The sequence below is a fragment of the Schistocerca nitens genome, chromosome 5 (assembly GCF_023898315.1).
Source record: "Schistocerca nitens isolate TAMUIC-IGC-003100 chromosome 5, iqSchNite1.1, whole genome shotgun sequence".
In the NCBI taxonomy this organism is placed as follows: Eukaryota; Metazoa; Arthropoda; class Insecta; order Orthoptera; family Acrididae; genus Schistocerca; species Schistocerca nitens.
The window spans coordinates 809,822,386-809,847,135 of record NC_064618.1 but is presented as its reverse complement, the minus strand read 5'-3'; the positions used below and the strand labels follow the sequence as shown (position 1 = coordinate 809,847,135).

The 24,750-nt window shown below is 39.2% G+C and overlaps 1 protein-coding gene across 1 annotated transcript in view; it reads left to right on the top strand.

The window, feature by feature from the left end:
- The window catches only part of LOC126260041 (protein phosphatase 1A), a 236,233-nt gene extending 212,202 nt beyond the window's left edge, over positions 1-24,031 (top strand). Inside the window, exon 7 of the mRNA XM_049957220.1 lies at positions 23,431-24,031. Coding sequence (XP_049813177.1) covers positions 23,431-23,469 — 39 coding nt within the window. The 3' untranslated portion in view covers positions 23,470-24,031. The remainder of the gene's footprint in view (positions 1-23,430) is intronic.
- The last annotated feature ends 719 nt before the right edge of the window (positions 24,032-24,750 follow it).

Below are 24,750 nucleotides of genomic sequence, written 5' to 3'. Positions count from 1 at the left end.
ATCAATGGGCCACCCCGTATAGTGAAAGTATCGAGGCTGCTTCCCATTCTCTTGGATTTTTTCTGTTTTACAGATGTCTTCAAAGATTTATTTTAGCTCTTTTTTTATTTTAACATTTTAATTACTTCTTCAATTTCTTTGATAGTCAGAGCTAAATGTTCGTATAGAGTTTCATGAGTGTTTGAGAATCCCAGCTTATGGATTGGTTCTGGACACTTAAGAAGCTGATCAAAATAATTTTAAGGTATTTTGCAGTTTTTAGTGTTGCTTAAGCCAAGTATGCCATTTTCATTTATGAAACACACACTTGGCATTTGGTATCCCTATAGTCGGCCCATAAATGTCTGATAAAAATCGTGGACATTATTTTTTGAAACTTTTTTCTCAGTTGCCTACAATTTTTTTTCTTTGTAAAATCTCTTTTAGTTATTCTAATTATCCTTGTAGTTATTCTAATTATCCTTGTAGTTATTCTAATTATCCTTGTAGTTATCTAATTATCCTTGTAGTTATTCTAATTATCCTTGCTTTTTCCTTCCTTTGCTGTTTAAATTTGTCATGGTCTTTTGTTTTTCTTGGGAATTTCCACTTTTTCCATTTTTTGACTCCCTCTTCACATATTTCATTCCACCATACTTTCTTTTACTTGTTATTGACCCAAATGTTTCTGTTCAGCATTATTAATTTCAACAGTTTTATGAAAAAGACAGATCACTACTCACCATATAGAGGACGTGCTGAGTTACAGAAAAGCTCAAAGAGAAGACTGTTATACAGTTAATCTTTCGAGCATAAAGGCCTTCTTCTGACACAGAAAAACACTTATACATTCGCACGAGCACAACTCGATGAACACGTGACCACTTTCTCTGGCCACTGAGGCTAGACTTCAGACTGCAACTGTACCTGATGGGAAAAGATACCTGGCATGGGTGGTTGGGGTAAGGAGGGGGCTGGGGTGGAGAGGGGGAGGGACAGCAGGGTGGGAGTGGGGGAAGGCATACTGTTGCTTGTGGTAGGATGCAGCGTCACGGTGAGGACAGGGTAGGGTTCCTAGGTGCAGTCCAGACATTCTGACGAGGAGAGGCAGGGGAGTGTGTTTAGGTTGTGGATTCTGTATGGTGGCTCTCCAAAATCCTTAGTCCCACAGAAGTATCAGTCTTTTCCATAGACCTTATCTTTTGCCCCACTCTGAAATTCAGTCAAGCTGAACTTGTTACAGACAGTCTCCACTTCTCGCAGTCTCTACTTCCCTCGGTCCGTACAGCGAAAAGACCTTTCCACCGTCAGCCCTACCGATCAGACTCGACCGAAACCGATACTGAACCTTGTCTGACTCGGTTCACTATTTCATCTGACCGTCATCCACCCCCTCTGTCTCTAGACTATCCTTGTTAATATTCCATAATTTCTTAACCTCAAACCTTGCCTCACCATCATTGTACAAATCCTTCAACATGGAAATTAATCCTACATCTGGAGAAATAACTCAATCCACAACCTAAAAAGTCATCCCAACTTTAGAATCATATCTGCCAATACAGGCTCCACCACACTGATTTTGAACTGCAGGAGGTGGAGGGACTCCATCACCTGTAAGACCCATCCATTTACAAACCCTGCCAAAGTGACCCCATTCCAGGAATCCAGCAGGATCTCCATTCCCTCCTCAAATCCTTAGGCATATCCCAGAACCTCTCTCTCTTGTCTCTCTCTCTCTCTCTCTCTCTCTCTCGCTTGTCACCCTTACCACTCCCTGTGCTCCTACCTTCTACATGCTTCCTGCAGTCCATAAACGCATCCAACCAGGATGCCGCCTTTTCCCAGTTATTGTGCGACCAATGAGAGACTCTGTGCTCTTATGAACCAACACTTTTATTGTATTACTCGTAACCAGATCTCCTATGTAAAAGGCACTAACCCTTTTTTTTTTTTTTTGCCAACTCTTCACAATTCCTGTTCCTTTACCACACGGTGCCCTGCTCATCGTAATTGATGCCACCTCCCTCTACACGAGGGCCACCCGTAACATGCCAAACTTCATATGAGCAGGTTGTGTGTGCTGCATGCAGGCCGAGGCTCAGCCTGTCTCATCTGTGCTTGGTTCTTCTTGGAAGTAACTAGAACAACGTTTCATTTAATTGCGCATTGCTGCATGGCATTTTTCATTTGGCACGACTCTCTTCATTTCAGTAGAATCATTGTGTCAGTGCTGTTTACCCTTCACTATTTTTTTGTGGTACGAAAGAAATTCACAGGTCCAGTGACTATTTGCACAATAAGAGGCAGTCTAGCGATTTATTACAACAAGCTTTTAATAGCTTCTGGAAATGACAGAAGAGGGGGATAAGAATTCTTAATATATATTATGCAGTCACATGAGCGATGGATACTACAAATATGCTATGAAATGACGTTACAATAACATGCAGAAAGAATTTAAAGATTTAGCTGACAATGAAAGAGCAAAAAATTACATTGATTGAGAGACGGGATTCATTTTTCAGTACTTCAAGAAGCACCATGTGCTAAATTTGCAGGCATAGAGCACATGAAGAAACTGATGGTACAAATAGTCAAAATTTCTGAAGTCAAACACATCATTCCACTGTCAGCTGCAACAGCTTTTGATGGAACTGAACATAGAGTATGAGGACTGTATGTATTACTGAAAAAATATGTTGGTTAAGTCAAGGTGGATGCCACGAATGATTTTTTGATTTTTGTTGCTTTTATGGAGGAAAAAAGGAGCACAGAAATGAAAATTAGAACATCTGAAATGGATTGCGGACCTTGCATTTTAAGTGAACTTGACTACACACTGCCACAGTAAGATATTACAAGATGAGAAACAACTTATTCCTGATTTTTTGAGGGTTCATTTAAAAGGAAAATCACACTGTAGAAAGGACACATTCTGACAAATGCAGTCCCATTCCTTAAGTTCACTGTCATTAAAGAAAATGTGAGATTTGAATAATTCATTGTAGCCTAGAAAGAATTATAAGGATGATATTCTAAATGTTTTGAGGACACTGCTAATCTTACATCTGTTCTTGAGTCGTTTTCTTGCTGTTTTAGTTGAAAGTGTTCCTGCACGTGTGCAGATGTAACTCATTGATTTGCAAGGTAATTCCCATTTTAGACAAATCCCTTGAATGTTGAAACTGTCAAGGATATCTATTTTGCTTTCCTCAGGCAGAGTTTCCATGTCTCTAATAATGAGGCTGCAAAAATGCTAACATTTTGATCAACATATGTGTGTGCAAGAACCTTTTTTTTATTATGAAACTAAATAAGTCACAAGTACGTGACAGCCTGAGTGCAAAAATCTGTGAAATTGTCTGTGTCTCTTGGCATGCTAACAGTTTGTACCAAATAAAGATTATATCATGTCTTATGCTCACTAAATTTAATTAAATAATAATGAAAATTTGCTTTGTTTGTGATCTATGTCATTGAGAAAATGTGAAATCTAAAACCAAGTCAAAAGCTGTGCAACTGCATACTCATTTAAATACGGCGAATTCACAGTTTCCCTTCTTCATCCTCCTCAAGCTCAGACAGCATGGTGGGGTGTTGTGGGAATTGTGCCAGCCAGACGGAGAGCTATGACACTCATTCCATGACACAGTTTGCAAGCTGAATTCTTAGCCACCCCTGCTCTACACTAACATCCCCAATACCGATGGCCCTGCCACTATTGAAAACTCCTTTCCCATCACCCAACTGGCTCCAGACCTACAACTTCCTTCCTGATCACCATGACCAACTATATCCTCACCCACAATTACTTCTCCTTTGACAGCATCACCTACAAACAAATCCATGGAAAGTGATGGCCACCTACATGGTCCCATCTTATGCCAACCTATTCATGGGTCACCTAGAGGAATCCTTTCTACCCAGTCAATAATTCCAAACCTCTCACCAGTTTCAGATTATTTTTTCATAATTTGGACCATGGGTGAGGACACCCTATTCATACTCCTCCAGAATATCAATACCTTCTCCCCCATTCATCTCAGCTGGCCCTCCTCAACCCTCCAAGCCATCTTCCTCTATGTTGACCTCCACCTCGATGGTGGCTACATCTATACCTCCATATAAAACCTACCTATGACCAGCAGTACCTCCACTTTAAAAGCTCCCACCCATTCCACACAAGAAGTCACTTCTATACAGCCTAGCCACGTGTGGTCGTTACATCTGTGGTGACAAGTAGTCCCTGTCCCAATATACTCAGTTGAGGAACAGAGGAGAATGCCTGTTGAAGTAATTGTAAGTGTCATTGAAGCATCCTTGTTTTGTCTTCCGAAGGTGCAGGCCGAAGAAGTAAGACAAGATGTGTCAAGAGTTCTACGGAAATCGAAACCACCAAAAAGCAACATGTTGGCGCAGCAGAGGAAATCTCCTATTGAACTCATGAGACACGAAAGCATCGTTGTAACAAAATCGGATAAGGGGAATGCTACTGTTGTTTTGGTCGCTGTGGATTATCACAGGAAGATGGAACGACTACTAGCTGATCCTGTGTATCGCAAGTTAGAAAACGATCTGACGAACAGAATCGTTCGGAAAGTGAAAAACCTGATATCAAACTCCAGACTGGACAGCTCTATTACAAAGAATCTAACACCTCGAATACCTGTCTCACCCAGAATGTATGGACTACCAAAAATACATAAGGAATCGGTTCCTTTGAGGCCTATAGTCAGTGGGATTAACTCGCCGACTTATTTTTTAGCACGTCATTTATCTGGCAAACTGAGACACCTAGTTGGTAAAACAAATACTTTTATAAAAGATTCGAAACATTTTTTAGAAATTATACGCACACTGAAGATATCTGCAGGTGACATTCTTGTTAGCTTTGATGTGATATCGTTATTTACTAACGTCCCAGTATAAGATACAATGGAGATCATAAGGGAGAATGTTGCTCCAGATGTTTGTGACTTAATTGAATTATGTCTTCATTTGAGCTATTTTAAATACAATGGTGAATTCTATGAACAGGCTGACGGCCTTGCTATGGGCTCACCCATTTCTCCAGCTGCAGCTGACATTTTTATGGAACATTTTGAGCAACAGGCATTAAGTAGTGCCCCTTTGAAGCCTTCTTGCTGGCTCCGTTATGTGGACGATACATTTCTTATATGGCCACAGGGCGAAGAAGAACTTCATGCGTTCCACAATTTCTTAAATGCAATTCATACCAAAATCAAATTTACCTTGGAGGTTGAGAGTGAGGTTGGTCTCCTGTTCCTAGATGTGTTGGTATACAAAAGATCTGATAACACTCTAGGTCACAGAGTGTACAGAAAGCCGACTAACACAAACAGGTATTTAGATGCCACTTCACATCACCAGCCAGCCCAGAAGCATGCAGTACTCAACACACTGTCTTCACGTGCCTTCCATATCAGCAATGATGACAACTTGGAATCGAAGTTGAATTTTTTAAAGAGGACATTTAAGGCAAATGGGTATGATAGTTATTAAGTCGACATGGCTTTTAGGCGGAATATATATACCGCTAATAAGAATGACGAGGAACGGCCTTCTCAATCCGTCGGGTTACCATTCGTTTCTGGGGTCACTGACCGCATAAGCAGAATTTTAAAGAAAAATGGTATTCAGACATCTTTCTTTAGTCAAAACAAAATAAAAGATTTTTTCTGATGGAAACCAGATGCACCTGATTGCCTCCACAATGCAGGCATCTATCAAGTGACATGTGTCTGCGGCAAAGTGTATACGGGTGAAACGGGAAGAACTGTTAAAGAATGTATTAAGGAACACGAACGGCACATGCGGCTAAAACAAAGTGCAAAATCGGCAGTAGCGGAACATCATGAGAACTGTGGCTCTGACATCGATTTCAATAACGTGTGTGTATTGGCTAAGGAAACAAACATTTATATAAGAAAGGTCCAAGAAATGGTTGAAATTTCTAAGAATGCCCCTAATTTCAATAGAGAGGATGGCTATAGGCTTCCGGCATCATGGTTCCCCTCCATCCAGGAAGTAAACACACGGCCGTGGTGTGTGAGCGGCATAAAGAACGCGCTGCAAGACTCCTCAGTGGACAATAATATGTTGTGCCTTTTTAAAACTGAGGATGAGACCATTTGCAGAAAACCAGTCAGTGTTACTTTTAAATACTTTGTTTACCATTTCTTCTGTTTCTGCATGTGTGCTTAGACTGATTGCAATATCAGTGTCATCTGCAAAAAGAGCTAACTCTGCTCGTTATATATTAGATGGAAGATTGTTTACATATGAAGACATGCACGGAAAAATGGGCTAACCCTCAAATGTAAAAACTGAGAGATAAGTGTTGTCATATGTTGGTGTGTATGGGAATTATCAAAATTGATATTTGTCTCACCCCTAAATATCCTAACATGATATTTAGGGGTGAGACCAATGTTAGTTTTGATAGTTCCCATACCCAGCAACAGATGGCAACACTTATCTCTAAGCTTTTACATTTGAGGGTTACTCCATTTTTCCGTGCACGTCTTCATATATGGGGAACAATAGTAGACCTAAGATTGAGCCTTGGGGAATCCCATACATGAGTTCTCCCCAGTCAGAATTATGTTCCTGGACTGTATTGGCTGAATTACTAAGTACAACTTTGCTTTGATTGTGTGAATCTTTTTATTGTGCCTCTCAGTATCTCCACTATATGGTGAGTAGCAACTCTCCTTCTAACGTATTATTTTTTAAAAATTTATTTTAGATGGAGTCTCAGGTTGGTCTGACTGAAATCTCTGATTGCAGTTGTTGAGGGCTCCCCAGTATCTTTTGTCCCAGTGCACTGCATGACACAATGATGATTTTTTCTTTTGAATTAGGACCTGGCATAGTGCACTCATTTAGCAGACTTTCCATTCTGCAATTGAAATTACATCAAATACAAAGTTAGGACTTAAATTCCAGGATAAGATCAGATTGTTAGTCCAAAATTTGATTTTTGTGTTTGCGGTTCACTCCACTAGGCTCGTCCATCCTCTCCACCATTGGGAACTGAAGTTCCTCTTCTGCCTTTGACATCGTTGGCCAGGTTTCACCTGTGACCCTAGACAGGGGCCCTTCATCAGTGCTACCATCTGAGGTCAGGAGGAACAAGTTGTTTTTCTTTTGATGAGATTTTATACTTCCCCTCCTCCATCCCCATCATTTGTGAGATGAGCCCTTGTGCTTGAAACCAGTAATAGTGGAGTTATACGTCTTTTGACTATTTGTATTAATTAATTTTTTGCACTTACTGCACGCTTCTAAGTGCGTGCTGTAATTGAGTCATATTAATTGAATATATTTACATTTTGGTTGTATTGCGTTGAAGATGGAATTAAACTTCACATCTGCTTGGTGTACCTTATCTCATTATCACTCATATAAATCATAATTAAGCAATGATTTATAATCTTGTGACATATAGTTAATTGACTGGGATTATATATTGCTATTGATTTACATTTGTTTACATTTTACAGTTATATATGAACCATTAAAGAGATATTGACTCTCATTTTATTCTTGTTGGTTCAAGTCTGTTTGATATAAAGCAACACTGGCAGCCTCATGTGTCTGTTGTCATTTTTTGTAATTTTATATGAATAATATTTTGTAACTTTATTTTGAAGATTCTCTTTTTTTGTAGGTTCCAGTTTGTAAGGCTGGACTAATTACAAACTCATGTAGGTTGTTAGTGATTTGAAATTACCTTGTAAAAGTTGACAAAGCCATTTTTTATCAATAATTCATGAATTACCACACTGTCGTAGGAAATCATCTATGATTTTACAAATTAAGTTTCAGTAGAATAAACATAAAAAAATGATCCTGTTAGCATTTCCTCTGATATTGCCAATCTATTTTCATTGTACCGATACATAACTTTTTTCATATAGCCTGCATGTTTCCTTATGCCTTCATACTCAATGCATAACCCTTCATGACAGTCAACTACATCTGATTCCCTGCACTGCCCAATCACTACAGTGGGTTTTTGAAAGTGTTCAACAATGCACTTTTCAAAAACTGAGTGCAAACAAGCAGTATTGCACCCAATTTTGGTGCATTACTTCTAAACTCATTTTGTTATAGGTATGCTTAAGTGTACAATTTGCAAAACCACCTAAGCCCTTGTATATGCCTAGACTAAAGCAAACCTGTAGTATCTTTTATATATTTTCCCTTATTTGGAAGTATATGACAACCTCAAGAGGCTAGTCGCCCCCCCCCCCAGCTACATGTGAGATAGTCTCAGAAGTGTTTCTGAACTCTTTAAGTCCTTTCTTACATGTCCACAGTTGGCAAGATATTTAAAGGTTCTCTTACCATACATGCAACCAGTACAGAATAGAGTTGTTAATATTGTTGCAAATAAATTGATAATATGTAACTCACTGTTTTGAAATTTGTTGTTCAGCGTTTCCACATTGTGGATGTTGAGTGTACATTTTCTGCCTTTCAATAAATTATTTCTCTCACTTATTCATGAAATATTTTTTGTTGTGTAACATGTGATAATTCAAAATAACTTTTAGCTTATGTAGGAGAATGCAGTTTTGATGTAACATTAAGCCCTAATTAACAGCAGTATGAAAAGGATAGAGTGCTACTTACCACATAGAGGAGGCAATGACTGGCAAATAGGCACATTGATTAAAGACTGCTAGGTATTAATTACAAATCGGACTAAATCCTTCATCAGACATAGACAAACACACGCACGTTCACCCAAGCATAGCACAGCCATTCGTGGCCACTGTCACCTCCATGTGCTGAGGCCCGATTGTGTCTGAGGTGAGCAACAATCTCAGCTGGTGAGGGTAGTGGGCATACGGAAGAGCCCTGGGCCAGGGAGGGGGAGGGAGAACAGGATAGAGTTGGAGGAAGTTGCATTGCTGCCTGTGGATGTGAAGCGGCATCAGGATAATGCACTGCTAGGTGCAGCTGTGGGTGGCTGTGCTATGGGGTGGGGGAGGTTTGTGTGTGTGTGTGTGTGTGTGTGTGTGTGTGTGTGTGTGTAGAGTGATAATGGCAATAGAGAAGGAGAAAGGGCTATGCAGGTGCACTGCCACAATAGAAGCCACATGAAGGGCTGGAGTGGGAGCAGCGAAGGGGATATGCAGGTGGAGGGTAGGGACTAGCAATGATTGAGCCCACAGGTGTTACAGGACCGAAAGAAATGTTGCAGTGCTGTGTTGCAAGGAGTGCTGGCATCTGCGTAGTTGAGAAAAGCTGCTGTTGGTGAAAAAATCCAAATGGCACAGTATGTGAAGCAGTTGAAGCTGAGAATATCATGTTGGACATCATGCTCAGCAACTGGATGGACCATCTCTCTCTTGGCACAGTTTGGGAGTGTTCATTTGTGTAGACGGACAGCTCGTTAGTGGCCATGCTCACATAGAAAGCAGCCCAGTGATCCCCCAGCTCATCTACAGTCACCTGCATAGTCGTTTCCTCTTCTCTAATTCTCTTCTGTCCCCTTTGAACCCTCCCCCCGACCCCTCCTCCCAGCACAGCTTCCTGAAGCTGCATCTGGTATCCAACTGCTCTGTCCCCACCACACCCCTGCGTACTCCCACAGGCAGCAAAGGCACCTTCCCCCACCTCTCCCCATGTGCCTTCTGTATACCCACTTCCCACCCCAGCCGAGATCACTGCTCACCTTGGACAAAGCCTCAGTCAGGCCTTAGTATGTGGAGATGCTAGGACCCATATGTAGGTGAATTTTCCTTGTGTGAATGTGTGAGTATTTTATCTAAATAATATCTTGGGGTCTTCATTCAATGTATCTGTCTGCCACTCAACGCCTCCTGTATGTAGTGGCTAGCAATCTCTACTTTTCAAATTGTTGTCATTCTCTTGTTTGATTACGCCTGAAATAGGCAGAAAACCTGTTTTTTAAGTTTTCTGTGATATGCTTTATTATTTCACAGGAAACATTATTATGTTGTTGTAGTAATTACTTCCATTTTTGTTTTTCATAACTTGCTACTAATAACAGCATATTTTTATTCTGCTACACAAGCCATTGATGACAAGAATAATATCAGATTACATAAAAGCTAGCAGTGCCGTAGGGATAATGTTACACAGTGCCACCATGGTATTACTTTTGCCCATGGCACTTGTTGACTATTATACTGTTATACACAGTTGTTCTTTGGAAAGTACAACAGAAAAAAATCAGATATCACATTACAGCTTGAGCTCACATGTATATTTGTGGACACTTTCATTACTATCCAGTCATGGAGGGGCCTTGCAAGTAATTACAGTCAATAAAGCATTTCTTGCATTTATTATAATCCTTATCACATTTTGTTGTTTGTCTTTGAGCTGAACTGACATGGTGCTGAAATGTAACTGAAACTGATGAACTCAAATGTTATTTATGTAACAATATTTATCCAAATGGCCTGTAACATGAACTTCTTGATCTTTGTAGTTGCATTTCCTCTAATGTTACCCAGGACATTGTCACCTGTAGTTTCAGATCTTGACTGATGAAACTGAACTGCGTACATACGATCATAATCGCTACAAAATCAGGACAACAGATTTGTCTGACCAACAAACTGAAAGACTTTACCTTATCTGTTCTTGATACAATAATTTTATTATTTTTAAAGTTACTGCATAATTGTTCTTTTTTGTGTATAATTCTTTTATTGTTGATGTAGAAATGATTGTGCCTCTTTACCTCCAAATAATACAACAGCTGCATTTAATGCTGTGCTAGAGATAGTTAAAATTATAGAGCCATTGAATATGATGTTTACTTGCATGTCTGAATCAGCAGACATTAATGATGATTGACAGCTGTCCAAAATGAATTTGAACTAAATTTACTGAAAGTGAATCTCCTGGCATCATTTGTGTTAGGTATAGATGTTCTACCTATTAGTGATGTATGAAAATTTGTTGCTGGTGTTGGACTTGAACCTGCATTTCCCAGTTATTGCGAGTAGTCGCCGCCTTAGCCACATCAGCTATCCGTGCACGCCTCCCAGACCAATCCAAACTCCCCTATGTAATGCTGTCTACATCCATGTACCACAGTCTCCTACATTCATCACTTAATACTCGTAGCTTTACTCTGTATTCGTGCACCAGTGAGAATGAGACTATGAGGAATCCTAACCCATAATACTGATTGTATCTAAACACTGAAATTTCAGATATGTGGTACAATTTGATAATCTTTAAAATGATGCATCATTTTCTCTTCTAGTATGTTATTCTCAAATTAGATGGAAGTAGCAATATTATATTGTGTGTGAATCACTATCTTCTAAGTGTATCTTTCAGATTATTTCACTCCATGATGGTACAAAAATGTTATTGTGCTTATATAGTTCCCAACTCTTCCTCACCCCACCCCATCCTTGTGTGGATGCTTATAGCTTAGTGTGTCTTCTATTGTCTTACTATGAAAGAAAAAAATTTCCTCCCTTGCTACCTGCAGCAGTCTTTTGCTGCAGAATGAGAATCCATGATCCATTTACCTTGAGGCTTTCCTCTTTCTTGTTGTTGTCATGTTTGGCTTCTCTGACCAATTGTTGTGGTAGCTCTTCTCCACAGCAAGAACATCTGTGTCATCAAATTTTATTATGCGTCAAACTCACAAAGTACACGTTCTGCCATACCTGATTTCTCCATCTGTCCCAACCTGCGGTGCTGTTGATGTTCAGCGTCATTCCCACATAGGCTTTGTATCACATAAAGGGTATGTGGTATATTCCTGACATTACACTCATTGATCTCTTGAGTTAGTTTGTAAATAGTCTTTACGCTGTATTTGTGCAATATCTGACCAATTCTGTCTGTCATGTGTGACAGAAAAGTCATACCCGCGATTTCTTCTTCTGACATGTCACTTCGCCAAGTGTTAGATTTCTTGACACTTCTTATACAACTGGTGAACTACCCATTGCTCCTCAAAATGCCTCCTAGGTATTGCATCTCCCTTTTGATGTTCTGCAAGTCACACATTCATCTTGCTCTCATTATAATTGTATTAGTCATTCATCTTTCCTGGATTAGGTGATGATTACACTGTTTGTGCGGGTATTGGTCAGCATGTGTTGGTTTTTGATACTTACTGTGTCCTAGGTTCACCCCATTCCTTGTAACCAAGACATCTAGAAAGAGCACTGTGGGCCTTTTTTACTTCCACAGCATCTTTTATGATGATGTGAACACTGTTCAGGTGAATTAGGAAGGCACGGAGTTGTTCCTCAGCATGGATCCCGAATAGGTGTCATCAGCATATATGTACCATATTTATTGTTAAAAGGTGCTAATTCCAACACTTGTTTTTAAAAATGTCCCATGAACAAAATTGGCTGTCACTGGGCTAAGTGAACTACCCATGGCAGAAAATCCTAAGAAATTTTGGTCTTATGTCAAAGCGGTAGGTGGATCAAAACAAAATGTCCAGACACTCTGTGACCAAAATGCTACTGAAACAGAGGATGACAGACTAAAGGCCGAAATACTAAATGTCTTTTTCCAAAGCTGTTTCACAGAGGAAGACTGCACTGTAGTTCCTTCTAGAGATTGTCGCACAGATGACAAAATGGTAGATATCGAAATAGAGGACAGAGGGATAGAGAAACAATTAAAATCGCTCAAAAGAGGAAAGGCCGCTGGACCTGATGGGATACCAGTTTGATTTTACACAGAGTACGTGAAGGAACTTGCCCCCCTTCTTGCAGCGGTGTACCGTAGGTCTCTAGAAGAGCGTAGCGTTCCAAAGGATTGGAAAAGGGCACAGGCCATCCCCGTTTTCAAGAAGGGACGTCGAACAGATGTGCAGAACTATAGACCTATATTTCTAACGTCGATCAGTTGTAGAATTTTGGAACACGTATTATGTTCAGGTACAATGACTTTTCTGGAGACTAAAAATCTACTCTGTAGGAATCAGCATGGGTTTCGAAAAAGACGGTCGTGTGAAACCCAGCTCGCGCTATTCCTCCACGAGACTCAGAGGGCCATAGACATGGGTTCACAGGTAGATGCCGTGTTTCTTGACTTCCGCAAGGCGTTCAATACAGTTCCCCACAGTCATTTAATGAACAAAGTAAGAGCATATGGACTATCAGACCAATTGTGTGATTGGATTGAAGAGTTCCTAGATAACAGAGCGCAGCATGTCATTCTCAATGGAGAGAAGTCTTCCGAAGTAAGAGTGATTTCAGGTGTGCAGCAGGGGAGTGTCATAGGACCATTGCTATTCACAATATACATAAATGACCTTGTGGATGACATCGGAAGTTCACTGAGACTTTTGCAGATGATGCTGTGGTGTATCGAGAGGTTGTAACAATGGAAAATTGCACTGAAATGCAGGAGGATCTGCAGAAAATTGACGCATGGTGCAGGGAATGGCAATTCAATCTCAATGTAGACAAGTGTAATGTGCTGCGAATACATAGAAAGATAGATCCCTTATCATTTAGCTACAAAATAGCAGGTCAGCAACTGGAAGCAGTTAATTCCATAAATTATCTGGGAGTACGCATTAGGAGTGATTTAAAATGGAATGACCATATAAAGTTGATCGTCGGTAAAGCAGATGCCAGGCTGAGATTCGTTGGAAGAATCCTAGGGAAATGCAATCCGAAAACAAAGGAAGTAGGTTACAGTACGCTTGTTCGCCCACTGCTTGAATACTACTCAGCAGTGTGGGATCCGTACCAGATAGGGTTGATAGAAGAGATAGAGAAGATCCAACGGAGAGCAGCGCGCTTCGTTACAGGATCATTTAGTAATCGTGAAAGCGTTACGGAGATGATAGATAAACTCCAGTGGAAGACTCTGCAGGAGAGACGCTCAGTAGCTCGGTACGGGCTTTTGTTAAAGTTTCGAGAACATACCTTCACCGAAGAGTCAAGCAGTATATTGCTCCCTCCTACGTATATCTTGCGAAGAGACCATGAGGATAAAATCAGAGAGATTAGAGCCCACACAGAAGCATACCGACAATCCTTCTTTCCATGAACAATGCAAGACTGGAATATAAGGGAGAACCGATAGAGGTACTCAGGGTACCCTCCGCCACACACCGTCAGGTGGCTTGCGGAGTATGGATGTAGATGTAGAAGTAGATGAACACTTTCCTGTTGTTCATAGAAACTGGCAGTCGACATTAAGCGATAAGACATGCATGGAAGAGCTTGGTGATGTCATATGGCAAAATGGAACTGACTTGTGCTAGACAATCATTGAGTTTCACTTTGGTAAACAAAGCAACAATATCAGAGCTGACCAGTAACATCACTTGGCCCAAGTTCTAGTTTCTTGAGCTTCTCAATAAAATGTCCCAAGTTCTTTATGAATGTGTTGGTCTTTCCAACATGTGGGTGAAGTAGAGAGGCCACTTTGTGCATTGGTGAGCCAGAAGCACTTGATTCGAGGAACATAATCTTCATATTTTTTGATAATCCATACAGGCCATGTGGTCGGGCTTCTGCGTTGGGCAGATTCTTCTGTTCATCCACCAAGAGAGAAGAAGCCTGCATTAACTAATTCATATTCCATGTGATCCACTATGTCTAATCTGCTTTAGCTTTTGGTGAGTCATTGGATCAAATAGTTCAAAAAACTACTGCTCATGATCTTCAGTCTTCATTACATTTCTCTTGTAGATAGGATATTCCAATATAATTTTGTCAGCATTAAAGCTCTTGATAGCTTGTGACCCTTCCTTTTTCAATCTGCAAGTTGGTGATTTTGCTCAGAATAGTATCCTTGTGGTTTCAATGTGTATTCCTGTAGCTTTTTCACAAGCATGTATCTGCATGGCCGCTTTGGTGTTAGCAATCGCATCCTCTGTAGGTAAATCACTGAGGATGATAGCAAATTTCTTCCTTTTTAAAGGACAGACTACTCCTCTGAAGTCAGTGGTCATTCACTGAAGCTGATCACTGCAATTGTCTCAATGCATGTTGCCTCTTAGTTGATAAAAAAGGTCCAAAAATTGCTCAATTCTTGCCAAGACTTTCTATGTTGCATGAATACATGATTGATGGAGTTATTTGTTGTGTAAATAAAAACTGCCTTTTCTTGCTGCACTGTATTTTATTTCTCCCAGACATGTTTCACCTTTTCATTTTAAGGCATCATCAGTGGGATCTAGAATGATACAGTTTTATTTTGATGTTTAGTATTTGTAGATTATAAAACAGTTCATATCTCGTTTTTTATGTAAATAAGTGAAAATGAGACGTGAAATATTTTATAATCTGCACATAATACATATTAAAACAAAACTGAATCATTCTAGATCCCATTGATGATGCCATAAAGTGGAAAAGTTGAAACATGTCTGGGAGAAATAAAATACAATCCAGCAAGAAAAGGCAGTTTTTATCTACAAAACGAATATTTCTGTTCTTGCTGCAGAGGACGGCCATGCAAACAAACCCATGATTAATGGAGTACTTACAAACTAATCAAGTAGATCAGACAGTGACTCAGATTGGTAAAAGATGAATAGGAACCCCCTTGCAGTGTCAGGAATATACTGCATACGCTGTACATGTGGAAAAGTCTCTGTAGGACAGTCCATCAACACTAGGATCACTGAACGTAAATGACAGTGCAAGTAGTGAGAGGAGTAGAATTAGCTGTGGCAGAACACACAACATGTGAGAAGACCACGTAATAAAATTCACTGATACGGAAGTTCTTGCGGTGGGGAATTGCTACTATGCCTGCTTGTTCAGTGAAGCCATAAAAATCCATAAATAAGACAATAGGTTCAATGCAAAAGAGGAAAGCTTCAAGCTAAATTGATTGTGGATTTCTGTGCTGCACAGGACTGCTGTAGGTAGCAAGGGGAGAAACACAGCAGTAATAACGAGGGGAAAGCCCTCAGATATTGGCGTGACAGGTACATATTTCCTCCAACTGCGTGGTCGACTTCAGTCAGCCACTGGCATTAAAGGGTGAAGTTTTGACTTCATTTTGCACTTCCTGTCGATCTCATTTTTGAGACGTTTGTGTTCCTTTTTGCCTGCTTCATTTGCCGCGTTTTTATATTTTCTCCTTTCATCAATTAAAGGTGGAAGGAGTATATAGAGGGTCTATACGAGGGTGATGTACTTGAGGACAATATTATGAAAACGGAAGAAGATGTAGATGAAGATGAAATGGGAGATATGATACTGCGTGAAGAGTTTGACAGAGCACTGAAAGACCTGAGTCGAAACAAGGCCCCGGGAGTTGACAACATTCCATTGGAACTACTGACGGCCTTGGGAGAGCCAGTCCTGACAAAACTCTACCATCTGGTGAGCAAGATGTATGAGACACCTGAAATACCGGACTTCAAGAAGAATATAATAATTCCCATCCCAAAGAAAGCAGGTGTTGGCAGATGTGAAAATTACCGAACTATCAGTTTAATAAGTCACAGCTGCAAAATACTAACGCAAATTCTTTACAGACGAATGGAAAAACTGGTAGAAGCCGACCTCGGCGAGGATCAGTTTGGATTCCGCAGAAATGTTGGAACACGTGAGGCAATACTGACCCTACGACTTATCTTATAAAATAGATTAAGGAAAGGCAAACCTACATTCCTAGCATTTGTAGACTTAGAGAAAGCTTTTGACAATGTTGACTGGAATACTCTCTTTCAAATTCTAAAGGTGGCAGGGGTAAAATACAGGGAGCGAAAGGCTATTTACAATTTGTACAGAAACCAGATGGCAGTTATAAGAGTTGAGGGACATGAAAGGGAAGCAGTGGTTGGGAAGGGAGTGAGACAGGGTTGTAGCCTGTCCCCGATGTTATTCAATCTATATATTCAGCAAGCAGTAAAGGAAACAAAAGAAAAATTCGTAGTTATTGAAGTCCATGGAGAAGAAATAAAAACGTTGAGGTTTGCCGATGACTTGTAATTCTGTCAGAGACAGCAAAGGACTTGGAAGAGCAGTTGAACGGAATGGACAGTGTCTTGAAAGGAGGATATAAGATGAACATCAACAAAAGCAAAATGAGGATAATGGAATGTAGTCAAATTAAGTCGGGTGATGCTGAGGGAATTAGATTAGGAAATGAGACACTTAAAATAGCAAAGGAGTTTTGCTATTTGGGGAGCAAAATAACTGAGGATGGTCGAAGTAGAGAGGATATAAAATGTAGACTGGCAATGGCAAGGAAAGCGTTTCTGAAGAAGAGAAATTTGTTAACATCGAGTATAGATTTAAGTGTCAGGAAGTCGTTTCTGAAGGTATTTGTATGGAGTGTAGCCATGTATGGAAGTGAAACATGGATGATAAATAGTTTGGACAAAAAGAGAATAGAAGCTTTTGAAATGTGGTGCTACAGAAGAATGCTGAAGATTAGATGGGTAGACTACATAACTAATGAGGAGGTATTGAATAGAATTGGGGAGAAGAGAAGTTTGTGGCACAACTTGACAAGAAGAAGGGATCGGTTGGTAGGACATGTTCTGAGGCATCAAGGGATCACAAATTTAGCATTGGAGGGCAGCGTGGAGGGTAAAAATCGTAGAGGGAGACCAAGAGATGAATACACTAAGCAGATTCAGAAGGATGTAGGTTGCAGTAAGTACTGGGAGATGAAGAAGCTTGCACAGCATAGAGTAGAATGGAGAGCAGTATCAAACCAGTCTCAGGACTGAAGACAACAACAACAACAACAACAGTGTCAGGCTTTCTGTTTTCTACTTTTATTAGGTAATCTCTGACTGTCACTGTGATTGGGCATTATGGCTTTATATTATGTTAGATTCAAACTATTATGATGATATTTGTACAACATATTTCACATATGTATATGGCCACAGCCATAAGGCAAGGAGTTGGAAGCAGGGGTTGTGGAACTCCTTGTCTCATGGCTCATATCCATGTAATAGACCTAGATGCAAGACCTGTCCCATATATCCTCCCACCACCACCTACTCCAGTGTGGTCCCGAATACCACCTATCCCATCAAAGGCAGGGCTACCTGTGAAAGCAGTCATGTCATCCGCAAGCTAAGCTGCAACCACTGTGCTGCATTCTACATGGACATGACAAACAACAAGCTGTCTGTCCGCATGAATGGCCACTGAGAAACTGTGGCCAAGAAACAACTGGACCATCCTGTTGCTGAGCACACAGCCCAACATGACGTTCTTCATTTCAATGACTACTTCACAGCCTGTAGCCATCTGGAATCCTTCTCATTGACATCAGCTTTTCTGAATTGCATAGCTGAGGACTCTCCCTGCAATATATTCTACATTCCCATAACCCTCTTGGCCTCACCTTTGCTAATCATTGTCCTTACCCATCTAGCCCATTCCCTGTTCCCATTCCAGAACTACACAGTCCTCTATTCCACCAATGCACTCTTGTTGGCTTAAAGCTTACTTTTTGACAGTCTTTTTTTGTGCCGTTCTGCGACTCAGCATCTCTGCTATATGGTGAGTAGTAACTGTGTCTGTTCTATCTATCCTCTTCATAATTGTTGATATTCCAATCTGAACATTCCATTATTTAATTTCATTTGATATTATTTTGCAGTTAACATTTCCTTAAGGATGCTAACAAAGTGACAAAGTGTCTTACCTACTCTCTCGATTTCGATGGTGCACTTTTGTATCTTTGTATGTACTCCTAACAGCTTTTGCATACTTATACATGTTAATGCTACTGTATTTCCATCATTATCATCCATGTTTCACTTCCATACATGGCTACACTCCATACAAATACCTTCAGAAACGACTTTCTGACACTTAAATCTATACTCGATGTTAACAAATTTCTCTTCTTCAGAAACGCTTTCCTTGCCATTGCCAGTCTACATTTTATATCCTCTCTACTTCGACCATCCTCAGTTATTTTGCTCCCCAAATAGCAAAACTCCTTTGCTATTTTAAGTGTCTCATTTCCTAATCTAATTCCCTCAGCATCACCCGACTTAATTTGACTACATTCCATTATCCTCATTTTGCTTTTGTTGATGTTCATCTTATATCCTCCTTTCAAGACACTGTCCATTCCGTTCAACTGCTCTTCCAAGTCCTTTGCTGTCTCTGACAGAATTACAAGTCATCGGCAAACCTCAACGTTTTTATTTCTTCTCCATGGACTTCAATAACTACTCCGAATTTTTCTTTTGTTTCCTTTACTGCTTGCTGAATATATAGATTGAATAACATCGGGGACAGGCTACAACCCCGTCTCACTCCCTTCCCAACCACTGCTTCCCTTTCATGTCCCTCAACTCTTATAACTGCCATCTGGTTTCTGTACAAATTGTAAATAGCCTTTCGCTCCCTGTATTTTACCCCTGCCACCTTTAGAATTTGAAAGAGAGTATTCCAGTCAACATTGTCAAAAGCTTTCTCTAAGTCTACAAATGCTAGGAATGTAGGTTTGCCTTTCCTTAATCTATTTTATAAGATAAGTCGTAGGGTCAGTATTGCCTCACGTGTTCCAACATTTCTGCGGAATCCAAACTGATCCTCGCCGAGGTCGGCTTCTACCAGTTTTTCCATTCGTCTGTAAAGAATTTGCGTTAGTATTTTGCAGCTGTGACTTATTAAACTGATAGTTCGGTAATTTTCACATCTGCCAACACCTGCTTTCTTTGGGATGGGAATTATTATATTCTTCTTGAAGTCCGGTATTTCAGGTGTCTCATACATCTTGCTCACCAGATGGTTGAGTTTTGTCAGGACTGGCTCTCCCAAGGCCGTCAGTAGTTCCAATGGAATGTTGTCAACTCCCGGGGCCTTGTTTCGACTCAGGTCTTTCAGTGCTCTGTCAAACTCTTCACGCAGTATCATATCTCCCATTTCATCTTCATCTACATCTTCTTCCGTTTTCATAATATTGTCCTCAAGTACATCACCCTCGTATAGACCCTCTATATACTCCTTCCACCTTTAATTGATGAAAGGAGAAAATATAAAAACGCGGTAAATGAAGCAGGCAGAAAGGAACACAAACGTCTCAAAAATGAGATCGACAGGAAGTGCAAAATGGCTAACCAGGGTTGGCTAGAGGACAAATGTAAGGATGTAGAGGCTTATCTCACTAGGGGTAAGATATATACTGCCTACAGGAAAATTAAAGAGACCTTTGGAGAAAAGAGAACCACTTGTATGAATATCAAGAGCTCAGATGGAAGCCCAGTTCTAAGACTGACACTATGTACATGTAATCACATGTGAGTGAAAATGCCACCAGATAGCAGTACAGTATAATGAAGTGATATATAATGTAATACAATATTAAAAAAGAAAGGAAATACTAAAATAGTAATTTAAAAATTACTGATATAGCCAATAGCTATAGCTATAAAATTAGTAAAATTTTGTGTAACAAAACAGAAGATATGCAGGTAGGAGACACCTACAAATGGTGTAATATTATGGATGACTAACAACAACACAGAGTGAGAATTAACATTACTGATATTTGTTCTTTATATTCCTCATTAAAAAAATAATAACTGTTGTGTATCCAGAGGCTAAATGAAATTACATTGGACCTCACTGTGTAATATGAGAGGCATGAGAAACAACCTCTGTGTATGATGGCAACAGATGTTGTTTTAAGAGATATAAAATACAGTACAATACATATAACATTCAACTATGACTTGTAGTACGTATAAAATAATTTAAATAGTTAACTGGTAGTGGAAGTGATACAAGGCCCAATATATGCACGAAGCATTAAATGATGTTCAGGATCAATACTGGTTGTTCTTCTTGCTATTAACTACATGTAGAATGCGTCTGTGTTATAATACACATAATAGAATAACAATAAAATGAGGACAACAGTGCAAAAGACCCTGAAGTGTGATTATCTCAGATAGCCAATGACAAAGGCATACTTAAATACTAACATTAATTTTATAAAAGGTAGCATAACATATGTGCTCGAAAACAAATGCTCGTCAAAGAACATATACAGTTTGCAGACAGTAAATACAGTATAGATGTAAATAGTGGCTTTGTTAGGAACTTAATTTAATTAGTAGATGCTAGGCCATAGAAATAGGTAATCCTTGCTGTAACTGTTAATAAATAGGGGCTAATGCCTGCAAAAATAAAGGAAGGAATGAATGAATAACACATCATGGACTGAAACCCTGCAGGAAATATTTATTATAACCACATCGGTAAAATAGCATTTTATAATTTATGAAATTCAAGAAACAACAAAAAGTAAAACTGATATGAAAAGAGAGAAAAGCTGATACCCAGAAATCACTTTATTGATAATGCCTATGCTTTACGTTGAAGTGTCATACATGGTAGTGTAGCTGGTCAGTAGATGCTGTTAAGTGACACAGAATTTCCGATTGGTGGGCTCTTCTTGGTTATCTGCAGAACTACCTTAGGGAGCTTTGCTTAAGCTGAGGCTGGTCAGGCGAGGCTGCTATGGGGCCAAAGCAGAACAGGCCAGTGGATACAGAGTTGATAACTAGTGCACTCTGAATTGGGTATTTCTGATACTGCTATACAAGGCAATGACTAAACAGATGTGTTGCTCATTTGATGAAAAAGGGGAAACAGATTTTAACACTGTATCTTCCAGTATGCCTTACACCCAACAAAGATAAACATTTTTCTTCAATTATAATTGTGTTTGTAGAGGGGAAATAAATGCTTTTTACTTATGTCAAAACAAAGATATGATGTAAGCCATTTGTGTGAAAAGCAGAAAACCAAAAACTAGTTTTGGTCTGGGTGGAATCATGTTTATTTATACATTACTTTGACTTTAGTGGCAGGGAAACTGTTTTTAATACGATTGTGCAATTTTTTCCCAATTTTATTTTGTATTTTCTGATATGTATTTTGTTTTCTTAATTTATTGTGTTTACTGTTTCTGATGGTAGCCTTTCTTCATGCTCTCCTCTCAAAACTAACAATATTATTGTTCATTCATTCATTCATTCCTTGTGTTCCGTAGATCCTATCAAGAAGTATGAGGGTGTGCTGAAAAGTAATGCCTCTGAATTTTTATGTGAGAACACTCAAAGGTCTTAAATAAAACAGATTTTATTAACATTCTACGTCTTTATTCTTCATGTGTACATATTTATTTGTCATCATACACCCCCAGCAGTGAACACATTTCTCTCAACTAGAGATCAGTTTGTTGATATTGTCACTGTGGAATGTTGTATTAACAATAAACTTTCTGTAAACTGCTGAATTCTCTTTATGCATAGGGCAGTTAAATGTAATCAGTTAGAAAAAAAGCTGCAACTTTGAAACAAGTTGCTGCCTTCCCAGTTACACCAGACAGCTGCATTTTATATGCTGTTTGTGGCATAATTCAGTATTCATAAGATTACAATGATATTTTTCAGTGAAAATATTTACCAGTATATGTTACACTGATACTGTTTGCAATATATTATTACTTGTTATGCAGTTTTATGATGAAAACTGCTACATGCCACATAGCTAAAAAAGCTTTTATACTCTATAACCAGTGCAAAGAGTGACTAATGAAGTATGTTTTTAATGTTGTTTTGAACTGGTGAAGGACCCCACTGTCTTGCTTTACATTAGGTGGGAGCTTGTTATTCAGTTACAATCGACAGACTTTTTTTGCATGTTTCTAGAGTTGCAGTAAATTTGCCTATGTCCTACTGAACTTCAAGCCAATTTTACACAGAATTTACTAACACAAATGTGGATACTTTATGTAAGAGTAAGAGATAACAGTAGATTTCAGTGTTTTTAATCCCTCTGAACAAACATGAAAATTTGTGAAGATTTTTATAAGCAAATCTATCTCTTACTGCTGAGGTAAACAGAAGGCAGTCAGCTTGATCTACCTATCTTAATGTACCTTGTTTTGTGTTCAACTTGAGGAAGTCAGAGGTGCCTTTTGACTAAAATGGAGCAAAACCTCTGCATTTGAGAAATTTACTCCATTATCAGCACTGCACAGGACAAGTAATGAATTTGAATGTAGCAAGATACTGGAATAACATTAGAATAATCGGTGTTGAGAAGTAGCCTGTATGTTATCTCATATTTTTGTTAGCTGTTTCATATCATATAAACCATTGTGACTATTCTAGAATTCAGTACAGGGAGAGGCATCTGTTTTTCTGTTTGTTAGGTAGCAACAGGTTAATAAACATTGACAAAAGCTGTAGACTGAATCTATCAGTTCATTGCTGCCTGTTGAGTAGTTTCATTTTGAACTATTCTTTTTTGTATGGATTGTATATTATTTATTCTTTTATCATTCTTGCTGTGATATCATTGGAGTAATGCGGATTTTAATAAGTAGTAAAATAACTGCCAGAATATATGTCTGAGCTCCATTTGAAAAAGCATATACTGATTTGGCACACACAAGTTGAACTTCATAAATTATTTATTACTTTTACAGGATTTATCAGAGGGAGTTACGTCATTGTGGAAGCAATAAGGATCCTTCTCAGCCTCCTCTGAAGATATCTAACTCTGAGCACCACTCACAAGAGTTGTGATTTAATTTGTGCTCTCCATTCACACTTGTATGTTTTTTTTTTTTTTTTTTTTTTTTTCTAGCACAAAACACAGAAGCTCCTCAAAATTTTTTACAATGACTGAAACCATAGATGTGCTATTCAGTGTAATCTTCTCTACCTCAAAAACATTTATATGTCATTATAAGATTAAATGAACTAAGCGTATATTGACACATATTGATTATCATTCATATTTTTCATACAACACAGTAGAGAAAGAGTGTATAATAGAACAATGTTGCTCGTCACACTGATGAATATGCCATGTATAAAAAATACACAGTAAATTTACAAAATTGTATGTATGTTTATGTATTATTTCTCCTTTTTACACCATTTCTGAATCAGTGAGTACAATAAAACATTCACCTGATAACTCAAACTAAATGTTGCACCCCTCCAAAGTGGTGATGTAAAGTGAAATATGTACATTTGCACAAATAATTTATGTGTGGCTCTTAAGAGCAAATTAAAGATAGAGATAATTAAATGCAGTATTCAGGAAAGACTTTCTTGCTTTACTTGTATTATTTGTTGCTATGATTTGAACAGTGCTGTTTCTATTGCTCCCATCTCCATTTCTTCTCCTTGTGTTTCTCCCCATTAGTATTTGCCCTTGTCTCATATTTTGTGGAACGTTACCACATTCTGTCTCTGACATAATGTGGTTTTTTTTTCTCCAATTTATTTCATTTTAATAATATTTGTTAACATTACGGAAATTATGTTAGTGTTTACATGTGCCATTTCCACCTGAAGAATATCTCTGTGCCGTTGGCACCTATCCCCTTCCCTGCTCCCACTCCAGCACTACACAGCTTCTATTCCACCAGTGCACCCACAGTCTTTTTACTTTTCTCGTTTTCCACTCCCTTTGCCCACCCTCCCCCCATCTAAGCTCACGATTGCACCAAGATGCCCTACTCTGTCCACATCATGTCCTTATATGCTCCCACAAGCGAGAGTCGGTACGCCTACCCTACCATCCCTCTCCCTCTCTGCCCCAGCCTCCTCCTTACCCCCACTACCCAGATTGCTTCTCCCATCATGTGCAGTTGCTCACAATCTGGTTCAGCAGCCAGAGACTGTGGTCATGTGTGTGAGATGTGCTTGTGTGAATGTGTGTGTGTTTTGTTTGCTTTAGAAGCAGGCCTTGTGGCCAGAAGTTCACTTATTTAGCAGTCTTTTTGTTGTGTCTG